This window comes from Lupinus angustifolius, chromosome LG09, assembly GCF_001865875.1.
Source record: "Lupinus angustifolius cultivar Tanjil chromosome LG09, LupAngTanjil_v1.0, whole genome shotgun sequence".
In the NCBI taxonomy this organism is placed as follows: Eukaryota; Viridiplantae; Streptophyta; class Magnoliopsida; order Fabales; family Fabaceae; genus Lupinus; species Lupinus angustifolius.
This window is the reverse complement of record NC_032017.1, coordinates 11655067-11673867: the sequence shown is the minus strand read 5'-3', so window position 1 is coordinate 11673867 and position 18801 is coordinate 11655067. Positions and strand designations below refer to the sequence as shown.

General features: G+C 36.2%; 1 protein-coding gene across 3 annotated transcripts; it reads left to right on the top strand.

Annotated features, from left to right (window-relative positions):
* On the top strand, positions 1271-18759 carry LOC109357087 (golgin candidate 3-like). Of its 3 annotated transcripts, none has more exons than XM_019600807.1 (15): positions 1271-1673; positions 3615-3713; positions 9858-9986; positions 11628-11720; positions 12055-12187; positions 12279-12343; positions 13066-13233; positions 13374-13487; positions 13601-13747; positions 14608-14904; positions 15059-15124; positions 15629-15831; positions 16575-16629; positions 17143-17331; positions 18061-18759. In XM_019600807.1, the coding sequence occupies exons 1-15, from the start codon at positions 1467-1469 to the stop codon at positions 18379-18381; spliced, it is 2286 nt and encodes a 761-aa protein (XP_019456352.1). In that variant the 5' UTR covers positions 1271-1466; the 3' UTR covers positions 18382-18759. The 3 variants fall into 3 exon arrangements, with proteins under 3 accessions (XP_019456352.1, XP_019456353.1, XP_019456354.1); XM_019600808.1 differs by having other exon boundaries at positions 9858-9987; positions 11632-11720; XM_019600809.1 differs by lacking the exon at positions 11628-11720.

The window sequence follows — 18801 nt, the reverse complement described above, 5'->3', positions numbered from 1 at the left end:
TCTTAGGGCAATGATTAGCAAAACCATCATAAATTTTGTGTGTTTTTGATATGTTTTATATTAATTATGAACGTACCTTTTGTCTTTAAATATACGTGCAATAATTATTGAAAACAACTTTTTTTCCTCCACTTTTGTACTATTACCCATCTAATTTTTCCAAATAAGAAATTGAATGAAAAATAAATAACAATAAAAAATATTAAGTGGTAACTAGGTTGAGGTCCAAATAAATTATTATATCAACAATACCATTTAGGCCTAAACTCTTCTTAACTAATCTATCACACATAAAAATTATTTAGAAGATGTAAAAAAAGAGAAACAAATATATATACTGATATTTTGTAAGAGTTTTTTACATTGTCACTGTATTATTTATCATTCATTTTAAATTATCATTAAATTTAAAAGTAGTGTAAATAATGAGTAATATATTAATTATGTATAAATTTTTATTTTGTCAGTTACACTATAAAAAAGATGAATGTTTTGCCATTGTTGGTATGTTTTCTACATTTACGGTTCTCATGTGACTAGTTGTCCAAACGAAACTTTAAGGCTTAATAATCTAACGTATTTTAATGTATGGTTTGACCTAGAAGGACACTTAAAAGCTTAATAATATTATCATTAAAAAAATTAAATAACCTTTTATGTTTAAACTTTAAAGACTAATAATAGGTCAACATCAATAATAGATAGATGAGTGTACCTATAATTATAAATAGGTCATAAGGCCTTCAAATCCAAAAACAAAAATAAATGACCTTAGGCCCTCAAATTATCAGATCACAAAATAGAAAAAAAAAAACAAAAACATGGATGACCACATGCCTTAAATTAACTAGCATGAAAATGCAATTTAGAAGTAAATATAGTGTAACATATGTATATGTAAAAATTTATATGTAAGGTGTATATTATTTATAATTATTAAAAGTGAATGGTGGATGATAGACTGACAGTGTATAAAACTTTTACACTGTGAGTGCATACGTTCATACAGTTTTTCACAAGTAAATAACCTTCAACCAATAAAATGTTGGTATAGTGGTGTAAAAACCTATTAGATTCTAAGAATGATCAAAATATCAATGCTACAATTCCCGAGAGTGATATTTATTAGAAAAGACAATCACGCACCAATTAACTAATAACCAAATTAAAAAAGTGGAATTTAACTAAAATATAAAAAAATTCTTTCATGTATAAAATAAAAATAAAAAATGGTTAGAAACCCTCTCTCTAATTAAGATCTACCAAAATTTTCCATTGCACATTGGCAAGTGCCCCACTTTCACAGATTCATTTTCTCAAATTCAATTCTCCGAAAAACAAAATACAATAAAAAAACTAATTCAAAACAAAACAAATAAATAAAAAGCGAAACTTCAACAAAGATTCCATCAATCTCTTGCTACAATTTCGGTATTGCTTTTGCGATTATTGGGAATTGAATCATCATGTGGGGCACCATTGCCAATCTGAAGGAGAATTTGAACAAGATCGCACTCGATGTTCATGACGGTGACGATGACGAAATTCTCCTCCGCATGTACGGCGGAAGCACCACCAACGGTGACCACAACTCCGCCGTCTCCGATCGCCGGAATTCTAACGGCTTCGCTCATTCCAAATCGCCCCTCGCAAACGGGATCGATCATTCTGAGGTAATAGCGTTAGAATATTGGTTTTATTAACTTATTATCAATGTTTTAAATAGCTGTCGCTGTTTCGGAAACTCCATTCGGACAATCACGAGCGAATTCGGTCACAATTGTGGTTGCAGTACATTATCGCGATTACCAAATCCGTAACATATTGGGATGCTTGGGGATCCAGATTTAAAACCTTGCTCATTATTGTTGTTAGTTTATGAAATGAAGCGTGAAACTATTGATCTATTATGAGGAATTTTTGTGTTATTATCAGATTAGGTTTTGGGTTTACACTTTTATTGAATCAAGTTGTCTCTGCAATTCCCATGGTTCCGTGGTGATGTTGGAATCATGTGAAATATTGAGTTTGTGTGTGTTTGGTATCCAGGTGGGAGCTCTCAGAATTGAGTTTAGATCTCAGTTTGAAAATTTTCTACATGTTTAGCATATCCAATAGCCAATTAGTTATATAACTGGATTTGGAATCCAAAATTAGTTGAAGAAAAGAAGAGATTTTTCAACTTTTCATTCATCAAAACTTAGTTTGAGCTTTCAACTACTTCTCTAACCAGAATGCCCAAGGTTTTAAATCTGGGTCCATGAGCGCTATTGAGACCACAAGGTTAAGGTTTTCGGAGTCTCTCTGTAACCACGTCGCAACCAGAACTGTTTTGGGAGGCTCCAAACCCGCGCCCACAATTTAAAACCTTGATAATACCCTAGAAAGTGGACTGTTGTCTCATTTTTTTAAAAATAATATCACCAAGTTGGTAATTGAATGTGTAGAAGTCCAAGCAGTATTCATTTTACCAAAACCACTCTGAACAATAATGCATCAAGCTATAAATGAGTTACTAAAGACCTGCTTTTAATTAGAACTAAGTTCATCAAAATTCAATTTTCAAATGGGTTCCCAAAGACACATTGAAAGAAAACAAACACATGAAAGACGTTGTGAGCTCCTTTTTCATGACCTTTTCATATCTATAACTATGGATAATTAACTTGAACTTTTTTTTGGGTGAATTAATTAACTTGAACTTAGTGTGTATCTTTCTTTAATAAGCTCTGTGGGTGTTAACTGTTGTTTTCATTTTTTTGTTATCATAAGTTGTTACATTTACTTGGTAACCTACCTTATCCTTGGAGTACTTAAGACAGTGTGGCTCTAGTTTTGGCTAAAATGTTGTTGCAGAATAACTTTTTCCCATTTGCTTTCAGTGTTATGACTCATTGTAATACTGTTAGTGGCCATTGAAACTGATAAAACAATAAATATCTAATCTGTTATGGGGTATGGATACGCTCTGCCTCGAATGCCTTTCCTTCAAAGAAGTACATATTTCCTTATTTTACAGCAAATTCATTTATTGGTAAAATCCAAAATTCAAAGTTATACCTTTAAATTTTGCTTTATGTGCTCATTGGTACTTCAACTTTCAGAATGTGCAATAAGGCCCCCCTAAAACCCAAATGTGTGTATGGTGGTCCAAAATCATGACAGAAGTGCAAACTGATCCAAAATCATGACAAGGCACATTGCACTTTCTGTCCAAATATTACTGTTACACTTATTAGAATTACTCTCTTGCAAAATTTTGGGAGTTAAAGGACCTTGTTGCACATTTTTAAAGTTAAAGGATCAAAGTGCACATTAGGAAAAATTCAGTGGTGTAATTTAGACATTTACCTTTATTTATTTAGTCAAGTTTCTGGAAGTAACAGTTTGTTTTTTATTTCTCCATAATGTTGTAATTCTTCTGCATGAAAATTAGCATTAGCATGCATTACAAAAAAGTTGTTATCAAATGCATGAAAGTAAATTTCAGTCATCGTTTATCTCCTGTTCTTGCCCATTGAATCTCCTAACGTTAGCTGTTGCTTGCCTTGATATATGTCATTTTGTTATCCAAAACGGAGATGTCATCTTCAGTTTTTCTGCACTTCTTGTAGGTAGAACAATACAAAGCAGAAATCAAGAGACTTCAAGCATCCGAGGCAGAAATTAAAGCACTGTCTGTTAACTATGCTGCTCTTCTAAAAGAAAAAGAGGTATGACTATCACCTTCCAGCAATATGTAATAACCAGTGACCTATTACTACACACACAGACACACACACATATATATATTTTCAGTTGTTTCGTGTGTTTGAGCCACTAACTGTTCGCCTGTTTCAGATTCAGCTGCTTGGTGGCATTAACCAACTTTTAATTGAATGCATGAACTTGTATCTTCTTTATGCTGAATGATATCATTTCATTTATATGGGATATGTTTGTTGCTTTCTTGAAGAACTATTGTTGGTTATGTATAGCTTTTGCATTTTGAAAATTGAAATCCTTATGGACCTTATCTTGGGTCTGTTTAAAATAAAGTGAACTTAGGATAATGGATCATTTGAAAAATGAAAATAAATATATATACATATTCGGGATAGTGTGCTTTGTAACTCCGTACTGATAGACACTGGTATCTATAGAAGTAGAATTTAAGAAGAAGAAAGGAAAGGAAAGGCCCCTAACTCAGAATCAAATCGATTCTGATAGGGTTCTAAGTACTTTTATTGAATTGAAGCTTAGGATAGAAGAAAGATTACAAGATTACAACCTTCCCACCATTGATACCAACTCAAGGCTCTCCCTTCTAAAGCAACCAGAGTAGCCCTCATCCTCTCTCCTTCAGAAATAGATCTTAGAGAGAAGTATCTTTCTAACTTTTGCACCCAGCCATAGGCATCTTCAGTGATAGACACTGGTATCTATGAAAGTAGAAATTAAGACAAAGAAATGAAAGGAAAGGCCCCTAACTCAGAATCAACTCGATTCTGATAGGGTTCTAGTACTTTTATTGAATTAGAAGTTTAGGACAGAAGAAAGATTACAATTAGAACTCTCAAGGATCCCTGGATCCTTGTTGATTTCACTGATTCCTGAATCAGTTTCTCTATTACACAAAAACTCCCATTTCTCTAACTAACTCAGCTATTAATAGCAGTTAGTTACCTAACTGATTCTAACTACCCAAGGGTATTAGAGGAAAGTTGGTTATTTTATCCAAACTCTCCTTTTTCCCCTTTTATACACATTTTTAATGACTGGTTTAGTATTGGCCTTATCAATACTCCCCCCTAAACATTCTAACTTGTCCTCAAGTTGGAAACTAGGAAATTTGTCTTGTAATGTTGAAGCCATCTCCCAAGAACATTCATGATTAGGTAGGTTCTGCCACTTGACTAAGACCTCTGCATTTCCCCAGTCATCTTCTCTTTTGTCCAGTATCAATTTTGGTTTCACCTCTAATTCCAGTTCTTCATTGAGCATAGGAGGAAGGGGTTGAGGTTGTTGATCAGGCTTAAGGGCCTTCTTTAGTAAGGAGACATGAAAAATTGGATGGATTTTGGAGTCCAGGGGTAACTCTAGTTGATAAGCTACAGCTCCAACTCTTCTAACCACTCTATAAGGCCCATAATATCTTGGAGCCAGTTTAGCATAAGGCCTCACAGCTAAAGACTTCATTTTGTAAGGTTGTAGCTTGAGAAAAACCCAATCTCCCTCATCAAACTCCACTAATCTCCTATGTTTATCAGCATATTGCTTCATCAAGTTCTGAGCCTTAGCCAAATTAGTCTTCAATTCTGTCAAAAGACCATCCCTCTCTGTGTATAGCAGATTGACTCTTCCACCTTGGAAGGAATTACCCCAGCCTTCAACAACAAAGGAGGTTCTCTCCCATATAATGCCCTGAATGGAGTCATTCCAGCTGAGCTATTGTAACTGGAATTGAACCAAAACTCAGCCCAATGCAACCAATCCACCCACTGTCTGGGTTTAGGCCCTGCAAAACACCTCAAATAGGTCTCCAAACACCTACACCTATTAGTCACCTCTGTTTGGCCATCAGTCTGAGGATGGTAGGATGTGCTTAACTTCAGTTGAGTCCCTGCCATTCTAAAAAGCTCCTTCCAGAATTGGCTTAAGAACAAGGGATCCCTATCAGAGACAATAGAGCTAGGGAACCCATGCAACTTAACCACTTCTCTTACAAACAGAGCTGCAACTTCCTTTGCTGAATAAGGATGCCCTATGGCAAAGAAATGAGCATATTTAGTTAACCTATCCACCACCACATATATAGTATCCTTACCCTTCACCCTTGGGAGTCCCCCTATGAAATCCATAGAGATATCCATCCATACGTGCTGAGGAATAGGTAAAGGTTGAAGCAAACCAGCAGGAGCTAGAGTGGAATATTTATTCCTCTGGCAGGTGTCACAATTCTGCACAAACTCCTTGATATCCTTCCTCATACCCTCCCAAAACAAGAAACTAGAGATCATTTTGTAGGTTCTGAAATAGCCAGAATGCCCACCAGTAGGAGTTTCATGACATTCAGAGATGATCAAGGGAACTCTGTTGGAAGCCTGAGAAATCACCAATCTGTCTTTGTAGTACAACACACCCTTCTTGATTTCAAACCCTGGATGAGCAGTAGGAGAGATGAGTAGATCCTGTATTAGTTTCCTCCATTTAGGGTCCCTCTTAACCTCTTCAACCCAATTTTCCACCTCTTCCTGATTCCTTATAGAAATAGCAGAGTACATAAGTCTTCTGGATAGAGCATCAGCTGCAGAATTCTCACTACCAGGTTTATACTGAATTTCAAAATCCAACCCTACCAACTTAATAGCCCACTTAAACTGCTCATCAGTAAACAACCTCTGTTCAGACAAGAATTTCAAACTTCTTTGGTCAGTTCTGATAATGAAATGCCTCCCTAGCAAATAATGCCTCCATTTCTGAATAGCTTGCACTAGAGCCATGAGCTCCCTCTCATACACTGATTTCTGTTGAGCTTTCACAGATAGCCCCTTGCTCCAAAAAGCTAGATGCCTGCCCTCTTGCATTAGGACAGCCCCTAGGCCCATGCTAGAAGCATCAGTTTCCACTACAAATTGCTTGTTAAAGTTGGGTACAGCCAATAAGGGAACCTCCATCAGAGCAGCCTTTAATCCCTCAAAAGCAGAAGTAGTATCCTGAGTCCAGAGAAAAGAATCCTTCTTCAGCAGGTCAGTGAGAGGTTTTGCCAATTTGCCATAGTTTTGAACAAACCTCCTATAGGAACCAGTGAGGCCTAAGAATCCCCTCAAGCCCTTGATATTAGTAGGTTGAGGCCAAGTCTTCACAGCTTCTATCTTAGAGGTATCAGCAGCCACCCCCCTTCAGAAATGACATGGCCCAAATATTCAATGCTCCTTTGCCCAAAACTGCATTTCTTCAAATTGGCCTTGAGACTATTGGAACCCAAAACATCCAGAATTACCCCTAGATGTTGAACATGAGCCTCTAAGTCAGGACTGTAGATAAGGATGTCATCAAAGAAGACTAGAGTAAATTTCCTGAGAAATGGCCTTAGGACATCATTCATAAGGGACTGGAAAGTGGAGGGTGCATTAGTCAAGCCAAAAGGCATGACCATGAATTCATAGTGACCCTCATGAGTCCTGAAAGCAGTTTTGTTGATATCCTCTGTTCTCATCCTTATCTGGTGGTACCCAGATTTCAAATCTAGCTTGGAAAATACCCTAGCATCTCCTAATTCATCCAACAATTCTTCAATTAGGGGAATAGGAAACTTGTTTGGGATGGTAATTCTGTTGAGGGCCCTATAATCCACACAAAATCTCCACCCTCCATCCTTCTTCTTCACCAATATGATGGGACTGGAATAAGGGCTTATACTAGGCCTAATGACTCCAGCTTCCAACATCTCTGCCACCAACCTCTCAATCTCAGATTTCTGATAGTGAGGGCACCTATAGGGCCTAAGATTAGGAATGTCAGCACCCTCCTTTAAATGAATAGCGTGATCACACTGCCTAGTAGGGGGAAGTCCTTGTAATTCCTGAAAACCCCCCTCATATTTCTGTAGCACTTCTGATAGTTCCAGAGGAATTTTCCTCTGCCTAGTCTCCTTGTTTGAATCATCACACTGCAGTAAAATTCCCTCTCCTTCTTTTAGTAATACTTGCATGAAGGCTCCTAAAGTCAACTCTGTCTTGGTTAAGGCAGGGTCCCCCACAATGCTAACTAAGGAATCACCCTTCTTCAAAGTCAGGCTCATTCTACCAAAATCTGCCCTAACCTCCCCCAAGCTGGCCAACCATTCTAGCCCCAACACCACATCCACTCCCTTTAGAGAAAAAAGATAGAAATCCTGGATTACCTCAATTTGTGGTAGGCACAACAGGAGTTGAGAACACCTTCCCCTGCAAGCTATCTGGTGCCCATCACCCACTTCCACTAGGTAAGCTTTAGTGTCTTCCTTCTTCAAATTCAACTGATCCACTAACTGCCCTGAAATGAAATTGTGAGATGCTCCACAATCAATCATTACCACCACTGGAGTGCCACCTAATTCCCCTTTAATCTTCCAAGAGTTAGCAGTTGTGAGCCCCTTCATAGAATACAGAGAAAGTTACAGAGAATCAGAGGGGATCTCTTCCTCTGCTTCTATCCCTCCTTCTCCTTCTGCCTCATCATCATCAGCCAATATCAACATGCTTAACTGCTTGAGCTTGCATCTATGCTCCCTAGAAAATGGCTCATCACACCTGAAACAGAGGCCCCTCTCCCTCTTCTCTTTCATTTCTGCATTAGTTAATCTCTTGAATTCTCCCATAGCCCTAGAATTGTTAACTTCTGGATAGGTTCTAGAGGTTGCAGCCACACTCCCCACAGATGAGCTATCCCTCCTACTAGTAGGGTTGGAAGGAGGCTCCACTGTAACCACCCTGTTTGAAGATATTGCCCTACTAGGGCCAGAAGATCTTGAGAACCCCCGGGAAGGTCTTTTATTCACCACTAAGTTTTTCTGCTCAATCAGAATGGCCTTCTGCATTACTTCTGATAAGGTATTCAACTCATATAACCTCACCTCTGCTCTGAGTTCTTCCTTGAGCCCATTCAAGAACACCCCCTTCACAAAATCTTGGTGAAGCCCCCTCAAGGCCCCTGCATACTTCTCAAAGTCTTCCACATAAGCCTCTATCCCTCCCTCTTGCTTCAAGGATAAAAGTAGCTCAAAAGGGTTCTGAGCCATAGAAGGTTGAAACCTCCTAACCACTGCCAGTTTAAACCCCTCCCAAGAAGGCTTGGGATTACAACTTTCCCACCATTGATACCAACTCAAGGCTCTTCCTTCTAAAGCAACTAGAGTGGCCCTCATCCTCTCCCCTTCAGAAATAGATCTTAGAGAGAAGTATCTTTCTAACTTCTGCACCCAGCCATAGGCATCCTCCCCCGAAAAAATGGGAATTTCCAACTTCCTCCATTTTTCTTGATAATGATCCCACTTATTGCTATCCACCTCGCCACTTTCACTGCCTTCTCCCTGCACCTTGTCACTAGGGTTCACTCCCAACTTGGTGGCTATAGCAGCCAATAATTCCTCTGTTTTTGCAATACGAGCTTCACTCAGCTCCATCCTCATTCGAAATTCCTCCTTTTCAGTCCCTCCACCTTCGTTTTCTCTAGCCATACTTCTTGTAGAGACCATACGCCAAAAACCTCCCAACAGCAGCGTGATTTCCTCCCACAGGCACCGGAATGGTGCTCTGATACCAGTGATAGACACTGGTATCTATAGAAGTAGAATTTAAGAAGAAGAAATGAAAGGAAAGGCCCCTAACTTAGAATCAAATCGATTCTGATAGGGTTCTAAGTACTTTTATTGAATTGAAGCTTAGGATAGAAGAAAGATTACAAATTGGAGCTCTCAAGGATCCCTGGATCCTTCTGGTTTCACTGATTCCAGAATCAGTTGAATCTATTACCCAAAAACTGATATTTTCCTAACTAACTCAGCTATTAATAGTAGTTAGTTACCTAACTGATTACCCAAGGGTATTAGAGGAAAGTTGGTTATTCTATCCAAACTCTCCTTTTTCCCCTTTTATACACATATTTAATGACTGGTTTAGTATTGGCCTTATCACGTACCTTTCTCGCTTCCCCCATAACAAGAATACTTTCAACTTTCTTGAATGCATGATAGAATTATATCTTCATTTTATGATCTATCTCAGGTTTCCTAAACAGTCACGTAAGAATTTGTCTTAATTATTAACTCAATTATTTTTTTTTAATTTACTAATGTATTTGATAAAAATAGCTGTCCAATCATTTTAACTTTGCAGGATCAGATTGTTAGATTAAACAAAGAAAATGGCTCCTTAAAGCAGAATATGGAGGCTACAAATGCTGCTTTGAGAGTTTCCAAGGCTGAAGGCTCTATAGCATCTACAAATGGCACTTATTCAGTCAAGGTACCGATATTTCAATTAAAATTCCATTGTGGAGAGCTTAATCTATGTTTTTAACCCGTGCTGTAAATCCTCCTTTACATTTCGTTCTTGTATTTATCATGTTTGTGTGAAATTTAAATATTGGCCGAGGACGGTTGATAAGCAATGCCATATGTGATATGAATCAGAGTCGTTCACACAGTAAAAAACAAGAACAGTTGAATAAAATAGGAAATACCTGGTATAGGTACCAACTGCCACTCCATTCATATTAAACTCAACGATTCCAACAGATAACCTCTCTCACGCACTCGGTTTATTAATATTTGAAACCCCTCCCCAATTCAGTAACCACTCTGGCTATGCTTTCTCGTATAGACCCCCACACCCTGGACCCCAACTCAAGTTTGTTTTGCGGGTCCTCAGCCTAAGCAGGAAGCCAAGAAGATGGCATAATATTCATTATGCTCAAAGAAAAGGTCAAATATATTCCTGCAAGCATACTCTGGATATCTTCTCACTCATCATATGTATAAGGGGTGATGAGCGTGCATATGACCATATTAAATGGTTTCATGCCAATACAAGGTTGCCTTGTGACCTGAAGGTCACTTGTTCAAATCCTGGAAATATTCTTTCGATTTGCAGGGGTAAGGCTACATACATCTATCCTCCCTAGACCCCACCAGGCGGGAGTGTTGTGCACTGGGCCACCCTTTATAAGATTTGGGTTTTATTTGTTTTCAGATGTCCTGCAGTGGGATTCATTTTTTTGGTAACTGACTGGTTGCCTTGGGACCAGCATTTTGTTATATTTAAATATGCAGCGGGCTTTCCTAGTTGCCATGGACCTTTTTTTGAGCTGCTTATTTTACAAGGTTTTGGTGGGGGGAAGGGTTTAGAGATTCTCTTTGAAATTTTCGCTGTGTGCTGTTTTGTGATGCGTGAGTGTAAAGTTTGAGCTTCCATTTAGAGATTTACACCTGTAAAGCTTGTGGTTTCCATCCATTCAATTCCAATCGTTTTATCTCTTCTTTTGTAGAGAAGCAGATGTTAGAAAGCTCTTTTAACCTAATGGTTTTTCCCTGTGTGCTGTTTTGTGATGCGTGAGTGTAAAGTTTGAGCTTCCATTTAGAGATTTACACCTGTAAAGCTTGTGGTTTCCATCTATTCAATTCCAATTGTGTTAGTTCTCTTCTTTTGTAGAGAAGCAAATGTTAGAAAGCTCTTTTAACCTAATGGTTTTTCCCGTTACATTCTTTAAGTATTTTATACAGTACCAGTTTGTAGTATATATCTCTTATTTCACTAGTTTTCATATGGGCCAGAATGGTCACATTTTTATATTAATTTACATGGAAGGAAATCTGGTTTCCCGAAATCATAATTCTCTCTTATATTGGGTTATCTGGTGTGTGTGTGTGTGTGGGAGTAGACTTTTATGTCAATGTACTGTTTCAGAGTGCATGCCAATGGGTTTGTGGTGATATACTGATATGGACTTTTTTCCTTTCTAAGTATGGGAATATTATATATCCTGTTGGAATATAGTTGAAAGTATTTTTTATGGGTGAAGATATATTTGAAAGTATTTTTTATGCACCTTTTAGTGTTAACGGATAACTAAGCATCCTTGATGACTACCTTTAAATATCTGTGCAGGGAAGTAGTGATCAATCACCCTATCGACAGAATAAGATCACAACTCAAAGTAAGATGGAATTTAAACATTCAAATTTACAAGGAAAGGACAAGGTAATGACACCTTCGCTTTCTGGTTGTTCTTAAATAATTCATCAACACAAGAAGATTGACTAGTAGCCAGCGCTCGTTTATATGCCTTGCCTACTTTATTTTTTGATAAAGTGATTTCTTGACTTGATTTTGTCCAATATCTGATTTTCATCGAGTCTCTGCATGAAAGTGCACCTTTTTTTCTTCCTATGGACATTGGGTTTTCTATTTCTTTATCAAGCAGAATCCTGTTAATTGTCTGGTCATTTTGATTAATATACTTTTATACGTTTTATTTATATTCTTATTTTTAGTGATGAGTGAACTTGACAACAGATGTATGAATGCCTTCTAGGAGATTGCAAATTTGGTTGATGGAAATAATGGGCCCACAGTAGATGCATATCATAGAACTGAGATCCAAAAGTTGAAGTTGGAACTGGAGCTAGAACATGATCAATTGACAAAAATTCAACTAAAATTCCAAGGTATTTGTTCTGCATTTAGAATATCTGAACTTGTAATTTTTGATGTATAAATAGAAATGACCTAACATTCTGGTTCTTTCTTCAATGTCAGAGGAACAGAAATTGAACAAGTCCTTTCAGGAGGAGCTCAAAATATTGAAGTTGGAAAGAGACAAAGTGAGTTTATATTATTAGGCTAGATATAAATTGAGACTCATGGTTGCAACACATTTTCTTCACACTTGTGTTTAGCAGATTAGCACCATGGATCATCTATATCAGATGTTTCTTGATATAACAAACTGCATATGTTTATATTATTGTGAGAACAAAAATTTCATGACAGCTATTGAGATAAATCAATTGGTGCACATTTTAAAATGAATTTTACATTTCTCTATATTGTGCACTGTGAGATATCCTTTTGTATTTGATACTTTTATATTAGTCTCATTGCTGTCAATTTGGTCCTTTCATTGACACAACATGTCATAATGCTAACAATCATAAAAAAACATCTCAGGAAATCACTCAGCCTTTTTAGGAATACCCTTTCAAAGTGTGGCTTTTATTTTAATTGACTGCTAAAAGACTCACAATGAACTCACTAATTATGGAATATATTTTGTTAACAAAAACTGTAGTATTTAAATAGCATTTGATTGTGAAAACAGTTAGATTTAGTATCAAACTCTCAGTAGATTTTTTTCAAACAAAGAAAAAAACTTCCGTTTTGTTGATAGCTCTCCAAATTCAAATTCTTGTATTTTGCCTCTTAGAATAAAGTCTCTTCAAGGAATCTTCATGCTGGTTTTGACGTGCTCTTTTGCGATGTGATTGTTAAGTTATATATTTTGGTTATCTAACCCATACATATATATCATATTATTGCTTTGAAGACATCTAAGGTGGTGAGCGAAGTACGCAATGAATTGAATGAGAAAGTATCAGAAATAAAACGTTTGCAACTTGAGTTGGCCAGGAGGGAAAATGAAGAAGCAGTTGAGGCTGTGGATAACTTGAAAAGACTTATCAAAACCTTAGAGAAGGAAAACACTAATCTGAAGGTTGGTAGTTTTATACTTTTATGCATACTTTACTTCATTGTAACATCTTCTACTGTATCACTTGAAAGTTGATGGTGATGCTTTATGATATTTTGCTCCAAAATGCACTCTAATACAATCAATGTTCCCATTGTTATTAGATGGAAAAGAAAGAAGTCGAGGCTGCTCTCGAATCAAGCAGGAAGCCTTTCACTGATAAAATGTTATCTAATGCTTCTGAAATTCAGAACAATGATTCAAGCAGGACCAGTGATGTGAGCCAAAATATTATTGCAATCTACACTTTACAGGTTATGCATTCGGAGTACTGTTAATAATTATTTTCTTCTTTTCTTTGCTTGGGATGGGGCATTGGCTTTTGTAACAGATGCCAGATCCTTCTCAAAGTTTCCCAGGAAAGGAAGAAATGGAAAGATCCATACAAAAGCTAAGTAAAGATTTGATGGAAACGCAGAGGGAAAGAGACAAAGTAGTACAGGAATTGACCCGCCTTAAACAGCATTTATTAGAGAAGGTTTCATTCTTATTAATTAGTTTATCTTTAGTTTCTAAATCAGAACCAATGATGATGATGCATGATATTTAAGTAATCAAGAGACAAAAAATGTCCCAATGATACTATTTTTCCAATACATGCCTCATTAATTATATATTAGATGATATTTTTTTCCCATGTTAAACTTTCCCACGCTGTATGTACCCATGTTAGCTGACTCTAACATGGGATTCAATATAGTGTATACAATTGGAATGAGACTCATTAACTTTTCTCTACATTGGTGAACCCAAACTCCTGTTAATTAGTGAATGCCCTCCAACTCTTTCAACATTTTGTTTTCAGCAATCATATGCCTTTTGAAACTTACTTTAAGTGGTCTTAATGAATCTAAAGGGGGTAAAATTGTAGAAGTAAAGATATTTGCTGGATGAAAATAGAATGGACATTATGATCCAGATGACCTGTTTTAGGAATGTGAAATATATTTTTGAATTTGTTGCTTTGTACAACAACCAAGCCTTTACCCACTAGGTGGGGTCAGCTACATTGACCGAAATACGCTATAATGCTCTATCATAAATCATGTTCATTGACAAAGCATTGATCTCTAAGTGTTTCTTAAAAGATGGAATATAAAATGACCAGTTAATTAGTTCTGCGATACTAAATAGTACTGGTTTGTAACAATCCTTTGTTTATTTAGATTTTTAATGTGTTATGCCCATGGTTTAGCTGCTATCCACCTGTACTTTGGTTTAGTTGCCTACTGTTTTTGTGTGATACTTTTGGTTGACTATATAGATTTTCATCTTTATGTTTTGAACTACTATATAATACTGAATCAGTATAATTTGTTGTCCTTGCTTCTTGTCTAGGAATCTGAAGAATCAGAAAAAATGGATGAGGACAGCAAAATCATTGAAGAGCTACGTGATAGCAATGATTATTTAAGGGCTCAAATATCCCATATTGAGAGAACTCTGAAGCAGACAATTGCAAGTCGGGATGAACTGAAGATGGCCAACAGCAATGAAATTCTCAAGTCTAGAGAAGTAATTGATGACCTGAACAAGAAGGTCACAAACTGTATTAGTACAATAGATGCTAAAAATATTGAACTTTTAAATCTACAGACAGCTCTTGGACAATACTATGCTGAAATTGAAGCCAAGGTATAGAAACACACCACTGTTTTTTTCTTTACAAATAAACTGACAATAGTATGTTTGTCAGAACTTCTCCTTCACATTTTATGTCTATATTTTCACGTTTGTATCTGTAATTACATAAAGTAAGCTTATATCCACTATTTTTTGTTTCCTTTAGGAACATTTAGAAGGAGAGTTTGCTCGTGCAAGGGAAGAAACAGCTAAGCTTTCTCAATTGTTGAAGGTATCTCCCTCCACCCCCAAGAAACATATATGGACCAGATGGTGTGCGTCTATTATTTTATATGAAATATATATTTGTTGTTCTTTTCATTGTCATGTTTTATTACTCCTTGTTTCTTACTTTTCTTGTCAAGTACTCCCCCAGTTCCATATCTTTTGGATGTTTAATGTGATGCATGTAGTTTAAGAAATCATTAAATGATGTAAAACTTATATAATTTGACTAAAATAACCCTATTTAATGCACATTTGAAACTGAATTAAAAAAATGGAGAAATGTGGAGAAAAAAGAGCAGTAATAAATAAGGGTAGTTAGAAAGTAAAGTATAAATGTGTATTGAGTTTCCAAAATATCAAAAGATTTGGAATAACATGGAAAAGTTAAAGCATCATATCATATGGAACGGAGGGAGTCTTACTTAAAGCTTTATGCCTCCTCTTTTATCCCCCTTTGTTCACCAAAATTATGTCGGAATATATTAATCTAGCAGTTTTTTTTTTCCAGGATGCAGATCACAAAGCAGATGTGTCAAAGCGTGAAAAAGAAGAAATTTTAGTCAAGCTTTCACAATCTGAGAAGGCCCAAACTGAATGGAGAAGTAGAGTAAGTAAGCTTGAGGAAGACAATGCCAAATTGAGGCGAGCTGTTGAGCAGAGTATGACACGACTAAATAGAATGTCAGTGGATTCAGATTATCTTGTGGACAGGTTAGTCTGTTTATGTTCTCAGTAATCAGCTTTACAATGCATTTGGATTAAACAGATGAATTCTTGGAAGAGGAATTTGTTGGAGGCTTATAATTATGAATATAGGTTGAATTTAGTCTTGGGATGATTTCTGTCATTATGTTGGTTTGAGAAAACTCTATAAAAACATCCTAAACTTTGTGTCATTTGTAAGTAGCCATTATAAATTATTTTTCTTCCTAATTGCCCCTTAAACATTAACTATTAGTGAAATTGGTCCCTGCATAAAGATAATGTTAAATTGATAGTAATGAAATATTCAAACTTGTATATTTTGTTTCAACATCATCTCTTAGATTATTATTATTATTATTTTATTTTATTTTATATATATATATATATATATATTAATATTACTACGTTAACCACTTTTAACTCTAATATTTAGTTATCATATTCTTCTCAATCATTTTTGTATTTTGATGGTGATCTTCTCCGGATACCAATATTGGCTAACCTGCAGTATTGCATCATTATTGTTGTGGGTCTGATTGTAGTGATTTCTGTGTTGGTCTATTAGTAGTTTAAAAATTTATTTATACAAGGACCAATTTCACCAAATCATAAAGTTTAAGAAGTAATTAGTAAGAAAAAATAGTTTACTTACAAATGACACAATGTTTATAATGGCTTTATGCATTTTCCCCTGTTGCTTCTGTTTGAGGTAGTACTTATCATACTAATATAAATTTTATTGTTGGCAGACGCATTGTGATAAAATTACTCGTAACATATTTCCAGAGAAATCACAACAGAGAGGTATGAAAGTCTTCCAATTTTGGTTGCTTTAGATACATCCTGCAGGGCCGAATGAAAGCCCCTCGTCCTTTATTTTATTATGCAGTAAAATATCATAGCAGGTGGGTAGAGTCATAGAGCAAAATTCCTGGACTCTGATTTAATACTCCTAATTTCTTAATTTTATTTATTTTGGCAAGTTGTTTTATCCAAGTTAATTAGTTTATACGTTACCAATGAAGAGATCCATATTTATGTGAGGAAGATATAAAAGCTTGGATAGGCTAAAGAATTGATGGTTAGGCTTCAAAATAAAGAATTGGTATTAAACACATAAATTGTAATGTTAGTTAATGTTTTAATCTATCAACCATAAAAGTTATATAAAATATTTTCTCCACTTGAATGATTTTTTGTGAATTTAACTTGCAATGGTTGCTTTTTGTAATTGGTAATGCGGATGTTGGTTTTCATATATGTGATTTTGTTATTTTTGTTCTGATCCTGTGATAATGTTTGTGATATTGAGGATAGGTTTTGGATCTAATGGTTCGCATGCTGGGTTTCTCTGATGAGGATAAGCAAAGGATAGGTGGAGCTCAACAAGGTGCAGGAAAGGGTGTTGTCCGTGGAGTTCTTGGGCTGCCTGGCCGCCTTGTTGGAGGCATGTTGGGAGGCGGCGGTTCAACTGAAGCAGCAGCAAATACAGGATCTGATAACCAGGTGATTTCTTCTCATCTGGTATAACTCCTTTTAGTAGAGGGTGAGCCCTGGCGCAATGGTAAAATTGTTTGCGTTGTGACATAGAGGTTTGGGTTCAAATCCCAGAAATAGTCTCTTCACTTGTGAAGGTAAGGCTACATACATCTACCCTCCCTAGACCTCACTAGGTGGAAGCCTCATGCATTACGCTGCCATTTTTTGGTATAACTCCTTCGGTACTCGTGTCTGTGCAAAACTCACTTAAAATAATCTGCACTAAGGTTGATGACAACATTGAGAGGGAGTATATTTTCATGAATCTATGGATTATTTATTATCTACTTCTACTTTATCTAATCAAATCAATGTTTTTCTCTCTGACAACCATATGTTGCCCACTTATGCTTTAGAAAATTCTATTGATTTTATTTATTAGTTGCCCTCACATCTTCCTTTTGTGCCAATAGATATTAATTCTGTATAGGGTGAGCTAGGTATAATTGTTGTTTAGTGGCTATGAAGTTACATGTTCAAATCCTGGAACAGTCTCTCTGTTTGCAGAAGTAACACTGTATACATCTATCCTCCTCATACCCTACTAAGTGGGAGTCTTGTGCATTAAGCCGCCCTTTTTAAAATATTGGTTATGTGAAATCTACCAAAATTTTTTGACTACTGATATCAATTCTATATTTTTGTTGTAAATTTTTCTTATGCTGAATCCAACTTTTTTACCTTTTCCCCTTTCAGTCATTTGCAGACTTGTGGGTTGACTTTCTTCTCAAGGAAACTGAAGAAAGAGAGAAGAGAGAATCAACAACAAATACTGGTAAATCCACTGAAGATTCACGAGATAAAAGTCCAAATACCATTTCTGCTTCTCCACCATCTTCCAATCAGCGGTTCAGCATTGGAGCCGCATCTGCTTTTCCAATTACTTCAACTAATCAGAACACGAGTCCTCCCCCTCACAGCCATTTTCAGCATTCCGAACATTTTGGTTCCGAGTTCTCAACAGTTCCTCTTGCAGATGGCAAAACTACTGGTTCAAACTTGTTCCCCAGATACTAAATATACTCCATTGTATTATGCAAAGGTATAGATCATTGTTCAACTATAGGCATGGGATCCCGTTCAATTAATTCTTTTATATCCAAAATGAGTGTCTTTCCATTCTTCAACAAAAGGGGAGAGGCGGAACTTCAGAAGTCTTCTTTTCGCCGCCTTCGTCATTTCACATTGATTCACAGTTACGAATTGGAATTTTGAAAGATTATCCTGGTGTAGATGTCATATAATATCATGTTCATCTCTTTGATTAATGTATATATATGACAATTTAATCTTCAAACAATGACAGCTATCAGATATTGTGTATGTTGTAATGCACATCTATTTTATGCAATACCTTTACCCGTTTATGTAATAATGCTTGGTCCAATATTTACATGTAAAGTTACTTAACGTGTAACAATGCTGTTCCACCCTCGT